The 23,960-nt window shown below is 38.2% G+C and overlaps 1 protein-coding gene across 1 annotated transcript in view; it reads left to right on the forward strand.

The window, feature by feature from the left end:
• LOC126471641 (protein PFC0760c-like) overlaps positions 1 to 23,752 on the forward strand; it is a 308,363-nt gene extending 284,611 nt beyond the window's left edge. Inside the window, exons 13-14 of the mRNA XM_050099876.1 lie at positions 14,617 to 14,664; positions 23,659 to 23,752. Of these exons, the coding sequence (XP_049955833.1) occupies positions 14,617 to 14,664; positions 23,659 to 23,699 (89 nt within the window). The 3' untranslated portion in view covers positions 23,700 to 23,752. The remainder of the gene's footprint in view (positions 1 to 14,616; positions 14,665 to 23,658) is intronic.
• The last annotated feature ends 208 nt before the right edge of the window (positions 23,753 to 23,960 follow it).

Below are 23,960 nucleotides of genomic sequence, written 5' to 3' on the forward strand. Positions count from 1 at the left end.
TGATCTTTCCATGTGAGATGTTCATCGATCAAAATGCCTACAAACTTATGTTTATCAGATGTTTCAACTGTACAAAGTTATTCAACATCACTGTTATTTTAATTTAACAAGAACTTTATTACTACATTCTTGTTTTTATTCAGTGTAAGTTTATTCTTTGTTAGATATTCTGTGATCATTTCAAAGTTCTCTTTATTGCTTTCAAATGTTAGTCACTCAGTATGGCTCCAGTTAATAAATGATGTCTGATCAGCCTATTTCACTAATTTTGAGTTTTGGGGCTGTGTTATGTCAGTAATATCTACAAGAACAAAGAATGGCCAATCTATATGTCACTGTGGGACTCCATAGTTCAGAGTTCTGTATGCTGATTATATTAGCTTAGTTTCATCATTTAACTGAGTTTAGTGCACTGTCTTTTATCTCACAGACAAACTTTAGAATTTTAGTGCTACTTTTCTTACACTTGGCTAATAGAACTGCATAATTCACAGAATCATATGCGTTACACAAATCTGGAAAAATTCCAATAACTTTGTTTCCTTTGTCCTGTCTGTTTAGCAGTTCATGGAAAAAAGCTGCTACTGCTGTTATTATGGATTGTCATTTTCAGAACCTGTGCTGCTTGTTGTTCAGTAGAATGTATTTACAGGAGGAGTATTCCATTTGGTCTAGAATTACTCTTTCAAGCAGCTTGCTAGCTGTTGAAGTCAGTGATATTGGCTTGTAATTATTTGTCAGTGGTTGCACACTTTTTACTTACTGGTCAAATCTCAGTAATTTTTAAAAATGCAGGAAAATTTTCCCTGCTCAGTTGAACTATTTATTGAATGTGTTATTTGTTTTATTAATTCATTTTTTAATTTTGTATGTAATGTAAATGGTACGTCATCCCAGCCAGTTGATGTTTTTATTTTGAGTTTTGAAATTATTTTCATGACCCTATATTCTTACACTCCTTACTCATTTTAACTGAGTTTATTTGTAGTGTTGATTCATCAATTTCTCCTCTGCATGCCTTACTAAAATGTTTTATGAAGGCCTTATATACTGTCTTTGGCTCATTCAACAACAACATTCCATTTTCTTCTAGTGCTATATTTCTGCAGACTGGATACTCTCTTATGTTCACATTCTTTGTTTGCAATATGCCAGGCTGTTTTGCTAACGTTACTGGGGAATTTTAAGGCTCTTTGTGTGATCTGATTTGCTTAGTTCTTTTTTTTTACTATTGGACATGCCTGATTAAAACTATGCATAAATATTTCATAGAAAAGGCCCCATTTTTCATTTGTATCCTGTGATCCGGATAATTTCTGCTCATATCTCTGTGCAAGTTCCTTCTTAATGAGTAGGTCACTATGCAGAACTCTTTTTGGTCTGCATTAATCTCTATATATAGAGTTGTTATTTCAATAGTCCTTACCACTGTATCTGTCCTATCTAGATTTGCACCAACATGATCAATGCAGGATTGTTAGTTAGATGTTATTCTGGTTGTTTCCTCATTTGTTTTGATATGGTTATAGCAGTGCAACATGTCCAAGTGTGTAAGATAATTTAAATTATAGTTTAAAGAGTCTGTGTTTACATCTACATCTACATTTATACTCCGCAAGCCACCCAACGGTGTGTGGCGGAGGGCACTTTACGTGCCACTGTCAATACCTCCCTTTCCTGTTCCAGTCGCGTATGGTTCGCGGGAAGAACGACTGTCTGAAAGCCTCCGTGTGCGCTCTAATCTCTCTAATTTTACATTCGTGATCTCCTCGGGAGGAGTGCCTATCCGCTGCAGATCTTCCTGCATTTCGCTACAATTTTCTAATGCTGCAACTTCTCTGTATACTACAGCATCATCCGCAAAAAGCCGCATGGAACTTCCGACACTATCTACTAGGTCATTTATATATATTGTGAAAAGCAATGGTCCCATAACACTCCCCTGTGGCACGCCAGAGGTTACTTTAATGTCTGTAGACGTCTCTCCATTGATAACAACATGCTGTGTTCTGTTTGCTAAAAACTCTTCAATCCAGCCACACAGCTGGTCTGATATTCCGTAGGCTCTTACTTTGTTTATCAGGCGACAGTGCGGAACTGTATCGAACGCCTTCCGGAAGTCAAGAAAAATAGCATCTACCTGGGAGCCTGTATCTAATATTTTCTGGGTCTCATGAACAAATAAAGCGCGTTGGGTCTCACACGATCGCTGTATCCGGAATCCATGTTGATTCCTACATAGTAGATTCTGGGTTTCCACTCGAGCAAAAAACATGTTCTAAAATTCTACAACAGATTGACGTCAGAGATATAGGTCTATAGTTTTGCGCATCTGCTCGACGACCCTTCTTGAAGACTGGGACTACCTGTGCTCTTTTCCAATAATTTGGAACCCTCCGTTCCTCTAGAGACTTACGGTACACGGTTGTTAGAAGGGGGGCAAGTTCTTTCGCGTACTCTGTGTAGAATCGAATTGGTATCCCGTCAGGTCCAGTGGACTTTCATCTATTGAGTGATTCCAGTTGCTTTTCTATTCCTTGGACACTTATTTCGATGTCAGCCATTTTTTCGTTTGTGCGAAGATTTAGAGAAGGAACTGCAGTGCGGTCTTCCTCTGTGAAACAGCTTTGGAAAAAGGTGTTTAGTATTTCAGCTTTACGCGTGTCATCCTCTGTTTCAATGCCATTATCATCCCGGAGTGTCTGGATATGCTGTTTCGAGCCACTTACTGATTTAACGTAAGACCAGAACTTCCTAGGATTTTCTGTCAAGTCGGTACATAGAATTTTACTTTCGAATTCACTGAACGCTTCACGCATAGCCCTCCTTACGCTAACTTTGACATCGTTTAGCTTCTGTTTATCTGAGAGGTTTTGGCTGCATTTAAACTTGGAGTGAAGCTCTCTTTGCTTTTGCAGTAGTTTCCTAACTTTGTTGTTGTACCACGGTGGGTTTTTCCCATCCCTCACAGTTTTACTCAGCACGTACCTGTCTAAAACGCATTTTACGATTGCCTTGAACTTTTTCCATAAACACTCAACTTGGTCAGTGTCGGAACAGAAATTTTCATTTTGATCTGTTAGGTAGTCTGAAATCTGCCTTCTATTACTCTTGCTAAACAGATAAACCTTCCTCCCTTTTTTTATATTCCTAGTAACTTCCATATTCAGGGATGCTGCAACGGCCTTATGATCACCGATTCCCTGTTCTGCACTTAGTCAAAAAGTTCGGGTCTGTTTGTTATCAGTAGGTCCAAGATGTTATCTCCACGAGTCGGTTCTCTGTTTAATTGCTCAAGGTAATTTTCGGATAGTGCACTCAGTATAATGTCACTCGATGCTCTGTCCCTACCACCTGTCCTAAACATCTGAGTGTCCCAGTCTATATCTGGTAAATTGAAATCTCCACCTAAGACTATAACATGCTGAGAAAATTTATGTGAAATGTATTCCAAATTTTCTCTCAGTTGTTCTGCCACTACTGTTATTAACCTGTTTTTTGTTTGTAGATAGTTTACGCAAAAGTTTTTGCAAGTGGCAAAAGAACTCTTCTACAGCATTATTTGGTGAGCTATACACGCCAATAATTATTAAGTTGTTTTTGCCTACCTTCATTGTAACTATTGCTACTTCAAAGGCCATCTCCATTGCGAGATATCAACCCACTCAATGTTTTTGCAATGAATGTTATTTCTGACATAAGTACCCATACCACAACCTTTGTGTATCTTCGTGTAGTGTGCACCCACAATTTGATAATTGTTCAACTTAACACTATAACCCTCTTTGACCTTATACAAAGTCCATTCACAATATATATGTGTGATTTACTTCCTGTTTCATCAGTAATGGACTGGACATTCTGGAACATTATTTTACACTTTTTATCTTTCTTGATGTTGTCGGTAAATCTTTTGCCTTTGCATGTGCACACTGAAGGCCTATTTACACCAAAAAAGGGACATCAGTCTCACTCAAAAACTAAATTTTGCTTAATTTTTAGCACAGAAAATGCTTGCCCTCATAGTTCAGATGTAGTCCATTTTTAATTGTATCTAATGTGCCTGTATCTAAAGGTAAACATTTTTCATATCTCAAGCATAATGATTTAATTCTGGCATATGTTTCTCTTATCTGTTTGTTAACACACAAGCTGTACATTAAATCATGTAGATGTGGGATGGTAGGAACAACAATGTTTTTTTTAATTTGTTTCATTGTACAGACTTAGACAGATCTCCAATACATGTATCAGCTTCATTACAAACAACATTATTTGTACCTGTTATAGAGACAACAAAGTCATTGTCATGCAACATTTTGCTCTCTAAAGTTGAGTCTTCTATGATGTTTTTCGTCCTTGCTCCTGGCTTCCTGGTGCTGCTTTATTGGATTTTATGATTTACACTTTGTGGAGTATCGGCTAATATTCTTCCATGACTATCAGCAAGAAAAAATACATTGCACTGTATGTAAGATTTTGGAGTGGAGTTGCCATTGGTTTCATGTTGTTTATAAGGGCTGTTAAGTCTTTCTCCCACCTGATCCTACAGGATCACTGCTTTTAGTCATTGAGGATTGGCTTTTGTTGCATGGTTTGCTACTTTTTGGTCACTGGCAGTCAATTTCTGTTGCATTCTTCTCATGTTGACTGGTTTGTTTTTCTGTTCACACACTGTTTACAAAGTTTGTCATCCATATTGCACTCAATAGTACCAGTCAACAGTACACTGTACCTGTAATTATCTGCAGATATAATTTCATTTGCTATGTTTGACACCCATTTGACACTGTCTTTGTGCTTCTCATAACTCATCAGATTCCCATTTTGTGGCTTACTTTGTGATGGTTCACCTTCTTTTAGTTCTTCATTTGTTGTCCTCTGTGTTGATGTACTGTGTTGCTACACTGGCTGAAAAATGGGGTGTGGAAGTATAACACTGACTACTTTAAATGATGTAGCCTATAGTTGCACATTTGCGTTTCACAGTACATTACTTCCACTGTTTACAAACCCCCAATAATACACAGTTACGTGGCCAGTGCACTATTGTTTAACTTTCGATAAGCCTCATTAATAGGTTGCAGGCAAACATCCACATACTGCTGCAATAGTTTACTGTTGAACATTTACGAGCAGTAAAAACCTAACCACATAGTTCACAGTTCTTGAAGAATAAAAAGGTACATATAGAACAGACACTGTCATTGTTTTAACACATGGCCTAATTGTGTTACACTTATTTCACAGAAGCATTGTTGTTGATCTAACCAATACAGGTTCCTCGTCTGAAACTCGGCCGTGGACTGACTGTCTCAGTACCAGAAAACAGGCCCTCATATATCCTCACAATAACATGTGCTGAAACCACACATTGATTGAAGTTAAATTTACAGAAATTACAATTAAACTCATTCAGTTAACTGAACACATCGAAAAATCGGTTGTTTTTAACAGTTTTTTCTACTACAAGAATTAGGCCAAATTATTTGTTTAAATCATGAAATTAACCAATATTGATATGCAAACAATACTTTTGACAAAACTGTTAATTACTTTGGAATTAATTAACGGCTGGCTTTGCTAATATCCTTTTGAATAGAGCCAAATAGATTCTTTAAGAATACTACTAGTTATTTCTCCAGATGCTTACAATTAGTACAAAATTTATATTTGTTTATAAGTCACCAATAGAGTTTAAGTTATGAAACAATTACTGATTTCACTCTATAACAAAAGATACTAACTAGGCATACTCAAAATTAATTAGAAAACCAATTACATACATAAAACTAAACACAAAATTAGATGTGGTGTTATATTCTTTGAAACTGAGGGCCAGTCTTCCTTTTTTATGAAAATGAATATTATACTCATGTATGTTACTGGCAATGAATTCAAAAATGAAAAAAGAGGCAGCTGGAAAAACAAGAGGGAAGTACAAGTATCGCAGCTTGCTTTGACACAACTTGATTTGTTGTTTGGAATATGGTGCAGCTTCCTCACCTCAGAATTTTTATTTGGTAGTTGCAAAATATCACACCTTACAATGTCCACAATTTTTTGTAAAGTTGAAATGTGTTCTTTTTCTCCACTTTCACAACTTTCACAATTTCCTTTTTTTCACTGCAGAACTGCAACTCTTATTCATCTGGTTGCTATACATCACTACACTTGATGCCATCTTGGAAGCTGTGGTTGCCTTTATTCTTCAAAACTGGCTTACATATTCCTTGCTGAATGTGGTTGTGTATTGTCCTAGTAAAACATGGCATGTGGTGTGGCCTGAAAGATAAACCACCCATGCTCTAAAATCTCCCCATGTAGTATTTGCTATTCAGATCTCCCCTCCCTCAATATGTTTGGGTTGATATCACATGTTGTGTCCATTGACACCCCAAGCTATAGTCATTTTTAAAATTAACTTGTACACGGTTTTGCCTCCCAGTAAGCAGACCCCATAGTGGCATCGTACATAAATGATAATACAATAGGACAGGTTGAAGCCAGAAAATCTGATAATATTAAATGCAGGAACTCTTTTTCCACTTAGGCTCTATTTATTTAGGCATCATCTTTGTTATTCAACTTGTGAAGCTTTTCTGAGCCACTGTCTGGCATTTACATTAAATAAGACGTACCTTTTGATCCATAGTGAGAAGATACTCCAGGATATAAAATATGTCAGAAAAACAACAATGAACAATAATTTTTTACAATGAAAAATATACTAATGCACCTTCCACAGATCCCAAGTGAAATGATGTCATGCATGTTGAATGAGTAAAACGAAAGAAAAATACCTTATTTGGGCTCAACACTTGATAATAGCTTACAGAACCAAAAGAAGTTTTATGACAAAGGAGAGGTCTAAATAAATGCAGCCTCAGTGGGAAAATGCCACCTATGTTTAATGAGGAACTGTGCTGTGGTGTCCCTTACAAAGAAGATAAAACTATTACATTTCATCACTCAACTTGCCACTGATGAAGTCATTTTTCCACTGCAGCCAGCATCATATGTTTTACCGGAAAAATGGAAGCTGACACTGGCGTGCATACCACCAGGCCTGCCTGCTGCAGATGACACCAGCCAGTCATTGCAGTCTGGCCTACACCTGTTCCAGAACTTAGATTTAATAGAAGACTGTGGATGACACTGTATGGTCCACTACAGTCACATAGACAGGATGGAGAACATCCCACACTGTGGCCATGTTCTATTATCTTTTACTTACTGTTTACTGCCTGCAACTACCTGATAATGATACCGCCTAAATAAATCTACGAATTACGAAAAGTGGGGGATATACTGCATCTGTTCATTTAGTATGCCAGTCAGTCAGGCTCCAACTCATGGCAGGTGATATGAGTGTGTCTACAAAGCAGCAAGTTAACTGTGTATCTTTTTCTGTTTTTTTCCACGTAGTGTATTTATTAAAGTTCATGTGTGTTTTTGTGTTTTAGGGGTTTAATCTCATGTTTTTGTAAGCGTACTTCATTTAGTCTCTAACACTGTAGTTGCTCATTGAACAACCAGCTACATAGTTTATTAATGCATCAGCATCCACTGGTGGCAGATCAGGGGGGTAGCAAGTCACACATCTAGGATTGTCTGCTTTTACAGTTCACTTCTTCAGTTAGTCTTGCTAGGATGGATAGGATGTGTGCATGTTGTGTACAGATGCAGGAGGAGCTGTTCGCAGTTTATTAAGAGCTGAATGCTCTTTTAATTATGCTCAGTCACCTTCAGACTGCTGCCTGAGAGTGTAGCAGTGGCGGAGAAGTGTGGGACATCTCTGGTGTCACTTGCTTTGCCCACAGGCTTTGCTTCCAAGGTATCTCCTAGCGCACCCAATGCTGTGGATCAGCCCTCGCAGCAGGGTGAGTGGCAGATGGTAACACGTTCATGTTGCTCGAGGCAGGGGGCCAATGTGGAGACTGGCTGCCTCGCCTTGGCCATTCACCCTGAGAGTGGACAGGTGGCCACTCCTTCAGCAGGGTCTGAGCACGCACATAGGGGAAGAGGTTTACTGGTTATTGGGAGCTCCAATGTTAGGCTCATCGTGGACCCTCTTAGGCAGATATCATTGAGGGCTGGAAATAAAGCCAATGTGCACTTGGCATGTCTGCCAGAGGCCTCATCCGAGATGTGGAGTGGCCTTGCCTGTGGCTATTGAGTGTGCAGGGTGCAGTTGTCTGCAAGTTGTGGCTCACGCCAGCACCAACGATATCTGTCCCATGGGTTCTGAGGTGATTCTCAATTTGAGTAGGCAACTGGCAGATTTGGTGAAAACTGCTTGCGTCACACACAGGATGCCAGCTGAGCTCTCAATCTGCATCATCATTCCCAGAGTTGATCGGGGCCCTTTGGTTTGGAGCCAGATGGAGGGTCTCAACCAAAGGGTTTGTCAAGTCTGTGATGATCTTGGCTGCAGATTTACAGACCTACTCTTATCATGTGCGGTTTGCAGGACTTTCCTTGATAGGTCCAGGGTACACTACACAAATGAAGCAGCTACTCGGGTAGCAGAGTACTTGTGGAGTGCACAGGTGGTAGTTTGAGCTGCTGTAATGAACACTTGCCAGTCGATTCACAGCAAGGGAAGTCAAACGTCATTCAGAATAAAAACACTTTCACTGTCAGAATTTTGTCAGTAAACTGTCAAAATATTTGTAATAAAGTTCCTGAATTTACTACCCTCCAGGAAAGTTCTCGCACTCAAATTATCCCTGGGACCGAGAGCTGAAACCCAAAGAGGAAAGATCTGAGGTATTTAGCAAGTCGTGGAATGTATATCAGAAAGACAGATTAGAGACCATTGGAGGGGAAGTGTCCATTGTAGTTGACAAAATATTGTCTTTATTGAGGTTGAACAGAAGTCATCTGGTCACGTATAACAGGTGTAGGTGAAACTAAGTTAATTGTTGGATGTTTTTACTGGCCACCCAATTCTGCTGTGACAGTTCTAGAGTCATTCAAAGAAAGTCTACAGTCAATAGTGCATAAATACCCAGGTAATGCAATACTAGTTGGAGGCAACTTGAACATATTGAGTATAGACTGGGATGTTAGGGATTCATTGGGAGGGTGGTGGTGGTGGTGGTGGGGGAGGGGGGGGGGGCAGACACAGTCATGTGAAATATTTTTCAACACATTTTCTGAAAATTGTCTTGAACAGCAAGGTCAGCAGCCCACACACAATGGAAATATCTTAGACCTTGTAGCTACAAATAGGCTGGACCTTATCAACAATGTCGGTATAGAAACAAGGATTAGTGATCATGATGTCAGTACAGCATCTATGATTATGAAAGTTAATAAATCAGTCAAGAAGGCTAGGGGAGTGTTTCTGCTAGATAGAGCAGATAAGCAGTTATTAACATCTCAGTTAGACAGTGAATTAGTTCCAGTAAGGTGGATGTAGAGGAATTATGGAGAAAGTCCAAGCAGATTGTAAATTGTGGTCTGGAGAGTTACATGCCTAGTAAGTGGGTAAAGGATGGAAAAAACCCACCATGGTTGAATAACGAAATTGAGCAAATGCTGAGAAAGCAGAGGCTGCTGCACTCTAAGTTCAAAAGGAGATTCACAAATGATGACAAGTGAAGGTTAGTAGAGATTTGTGCACCTGTAAAATGATCTATGCAGGAGGCACACAGCAGCTACCACAGTTACACCTTAGCAAAAGAACCAGCAGAGGACTTTAGAAAATTCTGGTCATGTGTAAAGTCGCTAAGTGGGTCTCAGGCCTCCATTCACTCTCTTGTTGACCAGTCTGCTGTGACAGTTGAAGATAGCAAAATGAAAGCTGATGTTTTAAATTTCATGTTTAAGAAATCATTCACACAGCAGAACTGTACAAACATACTGTCATTTGACCATCAGGCAGACTCCCATATGGATGACATAGAAATAAGTATACCTGGGATAGATAAACAACTGAAAGATTTGAAATCAAATAAATCACCAGGTCTGGGTGGAATACCAGTTCGATTTTACAAAGAGTACTCTATGCCATTGGCCCATTACCTAGTTTGCATTTCTTGTGAATTTCTCATTCAGCACAAAGTCCGAAGCGTCTAGAAAAAAGAGCAGATGACTCCAGTATATAAGAAAATTAAAAGAACAGACCCTCAGTATTACAAACCAATATCCCTAACTTCTGCTAGCTGCAGAATCCTTGAACATCTTCTCAGTTTGAATATAATAAACTTTCGTGAGATTGAGAAGCTTATGTCCACACATCATGGTTTTAGAAAGCATCACGCATGTGAAACTCGGCTTACCCTTTCCTCACATTGTATACTGAGAACTATGGATGAAGGGCAACAGGCATGTTCCTTATTTCTAGATTTCCAGCAAGCACTTGACACGGTGTCCCATTGCCAGCTGTTTACAAAGGTACGAACATGTGGAATAAGTTGGCAGATATGTGAGCGGCATGAAGACTTCTTAAATAATAGAATCCAGTATATTGTCCTTGTTGACAAGTGTTCATCATAGACAAGGGTATCATCAGGAGCACCCCAGGGAAGTATGATAGCACCCATGTTGATCTCTATTTACATAAAAGACTTGGTGGACAGGGTGGGCGGCAGTCTGCGGTTGTTTGCTGATGATGCCATGGTGCCAAAGTAGGGCGACTGTAGGAAGGTACAAGACCACTTGACAAAATTTCCAGTTGGTGTGATGAATGGCAGCTAGCCATAAATGTAGAAAAATGTAAGTTAATGTGGATGAGTAGGAAGAACAAACCTGTAATGTTCGGATACATTATTACTGTTGTCCTGCTTGACACAGTCAGTTCCTTTACGTATCTGGGCATAATGTTGCAAAGCTATACGAGGTGGAATGAGAATGTGAAAACTGTGTTAGGGAAGGCAAATGATTGACTTCAGTTTACTGGGAGAATTTTTGGAAACACTGGTCCACTTGTAAACGAGACCACATATAGGATGCTGGTGCAACCTATTTTTGAGCACTGCTTGAGTTTTTGGGGTCTGTATCAGGTTGGATTGAAGGAAGACATTGAAGCAGTTCAGAGGCAGGTGATTAGATTTGCTACCAGTAGGTTCGAACAACATGTAAGTGTTGCGGAGATGCTTCATGATCTCAAATGGGAATCCCTTGAGGGAAGGCGAGGTTCTTTACAAGAAAAACTATTAAGAAAAGTTATAGAACTGGTATTTGAAGCTGACTGCCAAATGATTCTACTGCCACCAGCATACATCATGCATAAGGACAATGAAGATAAGATACAAGAAAATAGGGCCCATACAGAGGTGAACAAACAGTCATTTTTCCCTCTCTCTATTTGCGAGTGGAATAGGAGGGGAAATGACAAGCAGTAATACAGGGTGCCCTCCACCACGCACCGTACAGTGGCTAGGGGAGTATCTGTGTAGATACAGATGTAGAAGAAGCATGCTAAATTCTGTAATGCCAGAACAATGTTCTCTTAGTTATTCAGCCAACATGTTTTTCTTCCTGCTGTATCTTCTGATATTGTCCTGAGGTGACAGACTGTTTCTTTGTGTGTCATTGATTACATCATATTTTTATGTAGCCTCATCAGTAAACTGCATTAACATACACACATTCTGACTGGTATTTATCCTATGAAAATTTCTATTTGGGTAACAATTTCTGAAATGTGAAGATCTTATGCATGTTATGGGTGAAATGAGTGCAAGCTTCCAGCATGCGTGTAATGTTTGCTGTACACGTGATCATAGAACATACAAACGTGCTGATAGTCATTGCATTTTGAAAATATTAATTGTGTATTGTTGTTCTGTGATACTCTACCCTGATGTATGTGTATTGCTCAGCCTACAGTAACAAGAGATGACGATCTTCTTATGGGAACTTAGTGGACTGGTTACCGTGCATTCGACAGCTCATCCTAGGATGACTTCCTGGCAAGTCACAGTCACATACTTCCTCAGTTCTTCTCCAATGGAATTAGTAAAGACAGTGGACAAAAAACTGGTCACCCACAGGAGACAACATACTAATATGATTTAACACTACATATAAACTTGAAAATACATCAGTTTGACAAAATAAAGTTTCCTCAGTTGTGCTGTATCCAACTAAAGCCAATCATTTATGATTAGGTCTTGTAGTGTGAAATTGTTGGGATGTTGACTGCTATATTTTACCCATTGGTCCCAATAGTCCCAGACATTATTGGACCATCTGAGGTACAACACAGTGCCTGTGTGTTCAATAATGAATGTATGTGTGCAGCTGTGTGAACACAACCGTTGTCATCGTGGAAGATAGGAGTGTCTACAAAATTTTGATGATCTAGAAGAAATCACAACACTTGGTCACTGAGAATGTTGAAATAAACAACCCAGTTTAGTGAATGAGTGGTCCTAAGTTGTTGTACGGAAACAAAACCTAAAACATCATGTAACCACCTCTGGTCTAAACTACACCCTCCACATACTGTGTGCTAAACCCATTAGGCTATTTGTGCATTTGGCAAATTGCATTATTTGAAAATATGCAAAATTGTGGCTTAATGGACCACACTAAACATGGCCTGTTGGAGACTTGTAGCTTTGCGTGACGCTGTGAGCAGTGGCATTTTGGAAGGTACCCAAGTCTTGAATGTCAGCTGCATGCAGAACCTTTACTAGTATTGGTTTGGAAACTGGTTTAGATGGACCTATATTCATTGACAGTAGTAATTTGTGTGTGCTTTGAAACCTACTGTTATTTACAAGGCATAACACTTTCCTTCAGTCCCTATTAGGATATTTTTACAACCAGTGTTCTTACACCATGGTGCATGGCTGCCAGTGGTACATCATTACTTATAGACACCTCGGACAGCTCCTTGTTTTAGATGTAAATTCTAAGCAGATTATAAAGACTACTAAATCTGAGTACAGGAGAGTAGTCAATCAACCAATAATTGAGTGTTTTAGAAAACTTCTCAAAGTTATGAACTGGAAAGATGTTTATAGTGCTCATGACATGAATGAAAAATATAACACATTCATGAACAATGTCAGTACCATGTTTGAAAACTGTTTTGCTCTAAAAGTTACTCAAATTAAACAGAAGTCTATAATAAAACCATGGATTACACAAAGAATAAAGATTTCCTGTAAGACAAAAAGGAAAAATGTATCTGTCGACCAAGAATAGCTCCAATGCTGATGATTTAGCTAAATACAAGGAATACTGTAAAATATTTAAAAAAATTAATTCAGACATGTAAACAAATGCACTACGAGAAGAAGATAGCAACTTCAGGGAACAAAATAAAAACAATAAGGGATATAGTGAAAGAGGAGACTAGTAGAACCAGAAAGGAACAGGAGAAAATAGCATTAAGGGTAGATGACACATTAGTAACCGATGGGCATAGTGTGCCAAATCTATTTAACAAGTACTTGATATCCGTTACTGATAGAATGGGATTGTCAGGCTCAGTAAATAATGCCCTTGAATATATTAAACTAGCCTTTACAAATAGCTTCAGGTACATGAATATGTCACTCACTTCACCAAAAGAAATAACTTCTATAATAAATTGTGCAACTTCATTCAGGATGTGGTCATTGGCATGTCCAAGTGCAGTAGCTCCTTTTGTGCTATTTTATCATATCTCCATATCAACTCATCTAATTGCGCTGATTCCATGCAGTCGATTGGCACATACACACCAGTTAACTGCCATCATCTACACCAGTGATATAGGTCATATGACTGCATGGTACCATGCACAGTGCTACAAAGTAACCAGTGTGATCTTTTAAGTGATGACTAGTATTTTGGCATGTGAGTTTAATATCTAATGATCTAGATATTGGTAGATGCTATTGTATTAACTTCCTATTTTGTCACAATGCAGGCTATTTTCTGCCATGGTTGATTTTTCAGTGTAGATGGTCAGTGGTAATCTGTCTTGTGAGTTGAGAAGTAATCACATGAATAACATGGATCAGTATCATATAGAGAATAAATGATTTTTGATGGTATATATGCGCGACGACAATAGGACACACAAATGTTATTCTTAACCAGAATTAAATTAATAAGTGATATGCTCCCTTGCAGACCATTTACTCTCTGTCATAATGAATTCTATCCAACTGTTAATTGCATCTTCTACAAACCACTGTCTGCAACATATTGAACTGGTGGGACTAGTTTCATCATGCTAAGGTATACAAAGTACACTATAGGCAATGAAATCTATTGAAGTCCAACAACTGGTTCACTTAAGATGTAATCTTGACCATCTGGCCACAATCAAATGCTCTTAAATCTTTTATTTTACCCAACCTGTACACACCTGTCACTAAGGCTATCATTTCAAAGTCTAAGAGGAAGATCCTAATATGTCATGCTAAAGTCTCTCTCTCTCTCTCTCTCTCTCTCTCTCTCTCGCTCTCTCTATTTGTGTGTGTGTGTGTGTGTGTGTGTGTGTGTTGTGTGTGTGTGTGTGTGTGTGTGTGTGTGTGTGTGTGTGTGTGATATTGGGGACATCTTCAATTAAACTGTGTGCAAGATTTCATGTTTAGTTCTAACTTTTAAGGGTTTCATTTACTAGTTGATTCTCTCTCAAATAATAAATTTCTATTTTCACAGAGATCATCTACAGAGCCGAAGTACAACAGAAACAGTTATCCTTAACTAGTGAGTATTCATTACTTTCAATTTTTATTCCATTTGGTATTTGATTAAATATAAAATGTTTGTTTACTCATAAGATGCACATTCTTCTTTAATAATTCAAGATAACAAACTGTTTAACGTAATCATTTGTCTAACAGTCTATGAAACGCATGTGCGTGCATGCACTCACGCAAGCTCTCTCTCTCTCTCTCTCTCTCTCTCTCTCTCTCTAAGCCATGTTCGGTATCCTGCTAGATAGACAAAGAATGGTTTGTAGAAAAAGTCACAGTCTGGTGCAGCGAAGCCGCCTGGGGATGTACATCATTGATGACACCGAGTGGAAGGAGCGAGTAACTTCAATATCCAAGCTGTGAGCCTAATAAGACCTTTTGTTTTGATCAAAACTTACCTAGTACAATCTGCTAAAATGTAAGCAAAGGAAATTCAAAGACTACAACTGGGTCATAAACAGCTCTACTAATAGTTTCGTACAAGCAAACCAAACTGCATGCTCATTGCTACATGGACGTATTTTATCCACACAGTGAGCCACACCTCATTGGTGTTGTGATTCTTGTTAGCAGATTGGATAGCAATGCCGAGTATCTTTACCTTAACACTTTCTGTGCCATTTGAACCTATTCCATCTCTGGATGGGATACAAAAGTCTCCATATTTCTGGATTTTCAGAAGGCTTTTGACACAGTACCACACAAGCGGCTCGAAGGGAAATTGCATGCTTATCGAATATCGTCTCAGTTATGTGACTGGATTGGGATTTCCTGTCAGAGAGGTCACAGCTTGTAGTAACTGACAGAAAGTCATAGAGTAAAACAGAAGTGATTTCTGGTGCTCCCCAAGGTAGTGTTAAAGGCCCTTTGCTGTTCCTTATCTATATAAATGATTTGGGAGACAATCTGAGCAGCTGTCTTTGGTTGTTTTCAGATGACGCTGTCGTTTATTGACTAATAAAGTCATCAGAAGTTCAAAACAAACTGCAAAACGATTTGAAACAATATCTGAATGGTGTGAAAGGTGGCAGCTCATTAAACTTTGGTTACGTGATAAATCAGTCTAATGTAAAAGCTGTAAATTCAACTAAATACCTAGGTATTACAATTACAAACAACTTAAATTGGAAGGAACACACAGAAAATGTTGTGGGAAAGGCTAACCAAAGACCGTGTTTTATTGGCAGGACACTTAGAAAATGTAACAGACCTACTAAGGAGACTGTGTACACTACACTTGTCTGCCCTCTTTTAGAATACTGCTACGCAGTGTGGGATCCTTACCAGATAGGACTCACATTGAAAAAGTTCAAAGAAAGGCAGCATATTTTGTATTAGTGTGAAATATGGGAGAGAGTGTCACAGAAATGAGACAGGATTTGGGCTGGAAATCATTAAAAGAAATGTGTTTTTCGTTGTGGTGGAATCTTCTCACGAAATTCCAGTCACCAACTTTCTCCTCTGAATGCGAAAATATTTTGTTGACACCGACCTACATAGGGAGGAATGATCACCATGATAAAATAAGGGAAATTGGAGCTCGTACGAAAAAGATACAGGTGTTTATTCTTTCCACACGCTATAAGAGATTGGAATAATAGAGAATTGTGAAGGTGGTTCAATGAACCCTCTGCCAGGCATTTAAATGTGATTTGCAGAGTATCAATGTAGATGTAGATGCGGATGTAGGTGCAGATGTAGATCAGTACACCTCATTTGTATTCCATGACAAGCACTACATAACTTAATCACGTAATATCAGCTTTCACAGCTGGTACTCACCTCATTTAAAACTTCCAGGCTGATAGGCTGTGGTTGATATACAAAACTTTTTCCTAATGTTTCCTCTCTGACTGTGGGAGACATCTTCAGAGGTAATGTGGCAAATATACGAGCAGTGTAGAGGGCATCACAGTCCATCACAAGACATTGACTGTGGGATTATCTCTGGTGATGCCAACATTCTCAACTGAAAGTAATAAATTGTCATTCTTATGTTGCAATGTTGATGTGCAAATTTTATATAATTTATCATGTTCCTCTTTCTGTTAAAATTATTATGGTATTTATAAATCTTAATATCCTCTCTAAAAATATGTGCATGATAATAACAAGGTTTTTGATATAATGCTTCTATCAGTGACTTTCATTCCATGGTCACCTTCTTGATAAAAATGTTCCACCATGTATGATTTATCTGTATGTCCCAGGTGGCAATTCCTCTTGTATTCAACCAGACAGGTGTTAACACTTCTTTTTGTGGTACCGGTATAAATCAATCCACAGCTAAAAGGAATTTTATATACACCCAGTGAAGCCAAAGGATGTTGTATATCTTTTTCTGATCTCAAACATTCTTTTATATTCCTGGTAGATCTGAAGGTAGTTTCCACACCATATTTACTCCACACTTTCCCAACGTACTGTGTAATGGTACTGATGAATGGAAGGAAAACTTTCCCTTTGGGCAGCCATCATACCTCATCTATCCCAATTCTCTCCCTAGATTGAAGTCCTTGATCTATGTCCTGGTTAGAATAACCATTCTTCTTTAATGGTGACAGTAGATCTTCAAACTTGTCTTTTAAGTCAGTCAGTTCACCAATTTTGTGTGCCCTCTCTACCTCTTGTATCATCTGTGTTGGCAGTTAAAATCTTTATGCAGGTAATGGTTAGTATGCATGGCTTTTCTGTATACCCTATGGCCTAACAGCCTGCCCCTGGCTTGATAGCACACACATTCAAGAAATTCAGTTGGCCATTATTCTCAGTCTCCATACACAAATTGTATTTTCCGATTGATACTGCTGAGATGTATCAGTAAGGCATCCATTTCTGCACAGTGTGTCCATACTACAAAAGTATCACTGATATAATGATAACACCTGGTTGGTCTTTTACTGGCAGTCTGAAAGTCCTGTTGTTCAAAGTTCTCCATATTCAAATTGGTCACAGCCAGACTAACAGAACTGACCATAGGCACCCTGTCAGTCTGTTCATAAAGATCATGTATTGAAAATAGAGCATGGTGATGCAGTGTCTGAATAATTCCACAATATCTGCTTGAAAAATAACCACTATACATGAGATATCTTCATTCACTGGAATTGAGGTAAATTATGACACATCAAAACTAATAAGGATATCACCTTGGTCCATGTGCATTTCTTTTAATTTGTCAATGAAATGATATAAATTCTTAATATGACTGTCAGTTCCACAAAATAAAGTTGCAGCAGTGAGGCAAGGCATCTAGGTAATTAGTGGGTGGGAGACCCTATAGCACTCACAATATGCCTGGAAGGAATCTGTGGTTTGTGCCCCTTGGGTAATCCATAGAGCCTAGGTGGTTTGGCTTCCATTTTGCAGAGTAACTTCTTATTGTCAGGGGAGAATGAAGATGCTTTAACCAATTGATTGGTGATATTTAAAAACTTCTTAGTAGGATCCTTCTGAAGTTTGTCATAAATGGTGGGATCCAAAATATTGTCGATCCTTTCATGATAGTTCTCACTCCTCATCAGGACTGTGGCTTTATCCTCATCTGTCAGATCCCTGACTCAATATTTACTATAATATCCTCTGTGGGTACTTTAAAGGGCATCACAGAAAAATTGCTTCCTTTTGCTAGAAGAGAAATTTCAATTTCAGTTGAATCTTTACCAGACAGTTTAATAATAGTTCAAGAACTATCCACAATTGAAACTATTGACATGACACAATCTAAAATGATTTGAGATGTCAGTTTCCTATGTGCCAAAGCATACATTCTCTTCCTTGCCTGACCATCTAATCAGCCATCTTGGCAACTATTGAACATTAGAGGTCAGCATGACAGCTGAGAATTTTGTTTTCTGTTTCTCTGTTTTGTAAGTACAGACTGAAATAATTTCCCTCATAAATGATTATTGATATAAAAGTTCTCTGTAAACAATGCACCATTTACAGACATATATTTTGTAATGAATCAGAGCTTATAAGTAAGACATTTTAGAGGCTATCTCCCATCATATTATACATATTACCTGTGCCTTTCTATAGTATTGATAACCATTTGTAGATGGAAGCCCCTGTTGACAAGTGATTTAAATTTGTATCAGTGACTTGTCTGGGATACCATAGCCAATGAGAATTATACAAAGTGCATTCAGTAAGTAATACAATACATTTTTTCTTGAAGCAGGTTGGTTTTATTCAGAATTCCAATACACAATATTATTCTCCACTCTTTTGGCCACAAACCACTATTTTTCAACATACGCTGAGGTGAGAAAAGTCATGGGATACTCCTAATAACGTGTTGGACCTCCTTTGCTCAGTGTAGTCAGCAGCTTGATGTAGCGTGGACTCAAAAACTTGTTGGAAGATCCCTACAGAAATACTGAGTCATGCTGCCTCTGTAGTCATCTGACCTCTTGACTATGTCCCATAAATATTTTATGGGATTCCTGTCAGGTGATCCGGGTGGCAAAATAATTCACTTGAATTGTCCAGAATGTTCAAAACAATCATGAACAGTTGTGGCCCAGTGAAAATTCCATCATTGTTTGGGAAGGTGAAGTCCATGAATGGTCTCCAAGTATCCAAACATAACCATTTCCAGTCAATGATCAGTTCATTTGGACCATAGGATCCAGTCCATTCCCTGCAAACACAGCCCACACCATTATGGAGCAACCATCAACTTGAATAGTGTCTTGTTGACAACTTGGGTCTGTGACTTCGTGGGGTCTGTATCATGTTCAGACCATCAGCTCTTACCAGTCATGACTCATTTGACCAGGTAACGGTTTCCCAGTCATCTAGGATCCAAGTGATATGTTTACGAGCCCAAGAGAGGCACTGCAGGTGATGTCGTGCTGTTAGCAAATGCACTTCCGTTGGTCATCTGCTGCCATAGCCCTTTAACATCACATTTTGCTGCACCGTCTTACAGGATCAATGTGTCATATGTCCCACATTGATTCATACAGTTATTTCCTGCAGTCTTGCTTGTCTGTAAGTACTGACAACTCTACATAAATGCTGCTATTTTCAGTCGTTAAGTGGAGGCCATCAGCCATTGCACTGTCTGTGGTGAGAGGTAATGAATGAAATTCGTTGTTTGCAGCACATTCTTGGCACTGTGAATCTCAGAATATTGAATTCCCTGATTATTTCCTAAATATAATGTCCCATGTGCCTCGCTCCAGTGACCATTCCCTGTTCAAAGTCTGTTGATTCCCGTTGAACGGCCATAGTCATGTTGTAGACCATTTCACATGGATCACTTGAGTACAGTGACAGCTCCACCAATGCGATTCTGTTTTATACCTTATGTACACAATATTACCACCATCTGTATATATGCTTAAGGCTACCCCATGACTTTGATCACCTCAGTGTAATCTCCATTGAAACACACTGGCCGTACACCACATTACTGGGTCCATGGTGCACATGGTACCACTCTAATAGTTGATGACAAGAGCAATGTGTTGCTACATCAATATTCTCCCCATCATCCTAGTTCTGCTTCCTGTGGAGTGCATCTTTCTCTGGGCCAAATTCATTGCTCTTTAAGGTTTTGTGTTAGACAGCAAGGAACCTACAGTGCTGACACCCTTGAGTACCTCAGCTGGTGGATGAGTGTGTCAGTACTACCAACAGAGATGTAGCAAAATGTCTGATTATGACCCATTGATCACCTCTTATGAGAGTGTCTGCATGTTCCAACATTGCAAGAGTCGCAGCTGTGTGTGGTCAGCCGTCATGCAGGAGATGGGACAGGTTTGCAAGAATCTGTTCCGATGATGACAGATGCCTTCCCAATGTTTCACCATGCTTCTGTTCCCTGCCAGTTCAGATTCTGATTCAGATTCCTTAATTGCTGTTGACCACATGCAGTGAAATAGGCTTTATAATGATGTCTAGCTGCATAAAAAATTACTATATTAGTTAGTGTTTACATTACAAGTACAAATTATTTATGCTATAGTAATCAGTTGTACAGTATTGCAATCATAGACTTAAAACTCAATTTCTATGTTACAAGTATCCAAGGATTCTGTAAGACTGTAGTATGGATTGTCAATTGACCATTTGTGCAGTTTACTTTTACAATTATTTAAAGGTGTAAAATAATTATTGATCTCTTCTGGCTCAAGTAGAACAACATGTGTTTAGGTAGAGGTATGTTCTTGTTTTATAATATCCTAAGCAGCCTTGCATTTGTTTGGGGCTCCTTCTATGTAATTTTCATAGGCCATTTGTTTGCTAAGGTTAAGGTTGGCATTGTAATGTTTTTTATATGTCAGGTAGTCTTTATAATAAGTATCATTTTGTTTTGTCGCACATTTGCCGTTGTTTTTAAATGTTTTGTACAGTGAAAGCATGTTTTTCCGGATATTAGCAAGGTCATCAGTGTACCATTTAAGCTTTTTTCATTTTCTATTTGGTTTAGTACTGTTTCTTTTCATTGGTGAACAAGAGTACCATAAGTCAGTATATGTCTTAATGAAATTATTAAATAGAGTTTCAACAGTTGATTGATCTGTGTCATATTCATAAACAAAGCCCCAGTTTACCTTTCTGAGGGAGTCTGTGAACAATTTGATATATTCATCTTTCTGACCTCTAACCCATGTCATGCTTGGTTTCTTATTTACAACCTTATAATTCTTATCTGGCTGTGTATACTGGTGTGTTGGGAGTAGAGGATCATTATCTGCAAAACATTCATCTGCAATGCTTACACTATACAGGTTTCTAGAAAAATTAACTATAATATTGTCCAAACAGGCATATCCACATTTTGGGCTATTGTTAGTATAACATAGATTTAGTGATCTGAGTAGGTTTATGAATGTTTTTGTGCTGAGTTCCTGTGTGTATAGTAAGTCAATGTTAAAATCACCACATATTGCTACACTTGTTTTGAGTTTTAAGATTTTTCTTATCATTTGTTCAAACTTTTCAAAAAATAAGTTAACACTACTGTTTGGTGATCTATACAAGCTAACAATTGCAATATTTTTGTGTATCACTCTTATACAAGTAAATTTGCTATTTAATTCTGAGGACCATGAACTTACATATATTTTAGAGAATTGTATACATTGTCTGATAAATATTGCAGCCCCCTCCATTTTCTCTGATGTTTCTACACATTATAGCTGCCAGAATGTACTCATTAGGTATGAACAAATCTACTTGACATTCTGTAAGCCAATGTTCTGAAACACACAGTACATCACAATTTTTTTTTTTTTTTATTTTTCAAATATGTTCTAACTCTAACAGCTTGTTCCTAATGCTGCAAATGTTGACTTGCAAGATGGTAAGTGGGCCTACTTTACATCTATTTTGTTCCCTCTCTGAGCCATTAAGTTCTTATTTTTTACTTTTGTGTGTTTTAATTTCCTTATCAGGAAGCTTGTCGTTATTTTTGGACCAAATCCTGGAAGATTTGGTCCATTTTAGCAGTTTCCCTGTGAAGGAGCACCCAGCGCAATTATAAGCATAATAATGATGTTCTTTTTTTGTGAAAGATTTCTTCTTTAGCCTGGTTTATATCTGTGATAAGTTCCCTTTCGCCATGCTGATTCAGGTGCATACCATGTGTAGTGAAACTGTTCCTTTCATAGCCACTAATATCTAATAATTTTACGTTTGTAAATTTAGCTCAAAAATATCTCAGTTTATGATTAGTTTGCTTAATTTGTGTATTGACACATGACCAATCAGATAGGTCATACCTGAGTGGTAGAGTGGCTACAGTAACATTAGTGAGGTGTAAGTATTGTGTTACTAAGATCAGTTTCTGAATGAATCGGTTGGCATTGTTTTTGTTTACGTCATTTGTACCTCCGATCAGCACTGCACAGGCCTTTTTTGTGAGTTTGGAGCATTCATTGTTTATACCAGCAGTAACTGTGTTGAAATTTGCCCCTGGTTTTACTTCACTGTAAATACTTACACTGTTCTCAGCCTGCATTGACATTAGATTTGAGATGTTTCACGCATGGCTGTCCCCAAATAATTTCACCTCGTGTTTCTGCGGACACTGCTGCACTTTCACATCAGACGTCTTGTATTCATTAGCAATAGAGTGCTGATCACTCTTTTTTTCACACAGTATTTCGTAACATTCTTCAAAATCCAGTGTGATGATTTATTGGTCACAGTTATTTTGCTTACCCTTTTGATTTTCTCCTGCATAATACTTGAGGAGACGCTGTTTTTTGCTCGGTGCCACGTATCCATACTTGAGGTGTGGAAGTCATTTGGATGGGATTCTTTTCCACATAGTCTATTTTATGTCACTGTATTTTTCACTGAGAGCAATGTACCTATTGTTTAAAGCATCGATACCACTCTGAAGCATTTTTATTGTTTTGTCTTTGTCCCTAACAGTGTTTGTGATTTCTCGTTCATGTGTTTCCACACCGCAGGTACGGCATATCCAAGTGAAGTAGTTCGTTACAAATTCTACACACACTTTTGAGCATTTCTCGTGGAACCAGCATCGACACTCTGTGCACTGAAATCCTTTCATCACCTTCTTAGCACACGCTTTACAGTTATTGTCACTTTTAATTGCATTTTTGCCCTGGCGGTTTTCACTAACAACATTAACCAGCACCATCTTGAACATTCTGCAAACACGTGTGAATATCTGCGATGCTCTTGTTTTCCACCATAAGCAACTAAGTGACAGCTCTCTGCTTCGAATTCACCTCCATTACAAACGCCATTTTGAAGGATGCATATAGCACTGCCATCTATTGGAATTCAATGAAACTATAGTAGCCAAATCTGGAGTATTCCACAATGTCCCACAACAAATTCAGCATTTTTGCAGCTGAAATTTCAAAAGTTAACTCCTCTACTCTTAACAATTTTCAGAGTAAATGAGAAAGTATTTGTGTCTGTTCTGTATGTTATATATTTTGGTGTTTATGTGAAGAGAAGCAAAATTTATATTCAATTATGAATTCAAAATAACTAATCTTCTTTATTGCAGCATACACCATAAGACGAGTAAGAAGACGACGAAGACATTAAAATATCCGATACAATATCTGCAGAGTCGCAGTATTATGAAGAATACATTTACAGTGAACATAAACTTTTAAATATATATCTGTATAACTGTCATTAAGATTAGTTTTCAGTTGAATAATTTAAGACCATTATGTATCCCACTTTGTAAGTGTATTGTCGTGATGTGCCTTAATATGCACAAATGTAATTTTTATGTGCTGTACATGTATTTTTCAAATATAATAAATGTAACATTTTTGTAATACTGCATATTGTGTTATA

Source organism: Schistocerca serialis, chromosome 3, assembly GCF_023864345.2.
Source record: "Schistocerca serialis cubense isolate TAMUIC-IGC-003099 chromosome 3, iqSchSeri2.2, whole genome shotgun sequence".
Taxonomy (NCBI): Eukaryota; Metazoa; Arthropoda; class Insecta; order Orthoptera; family Acrididae; genus Schistocerca; species Schistocerca serialis.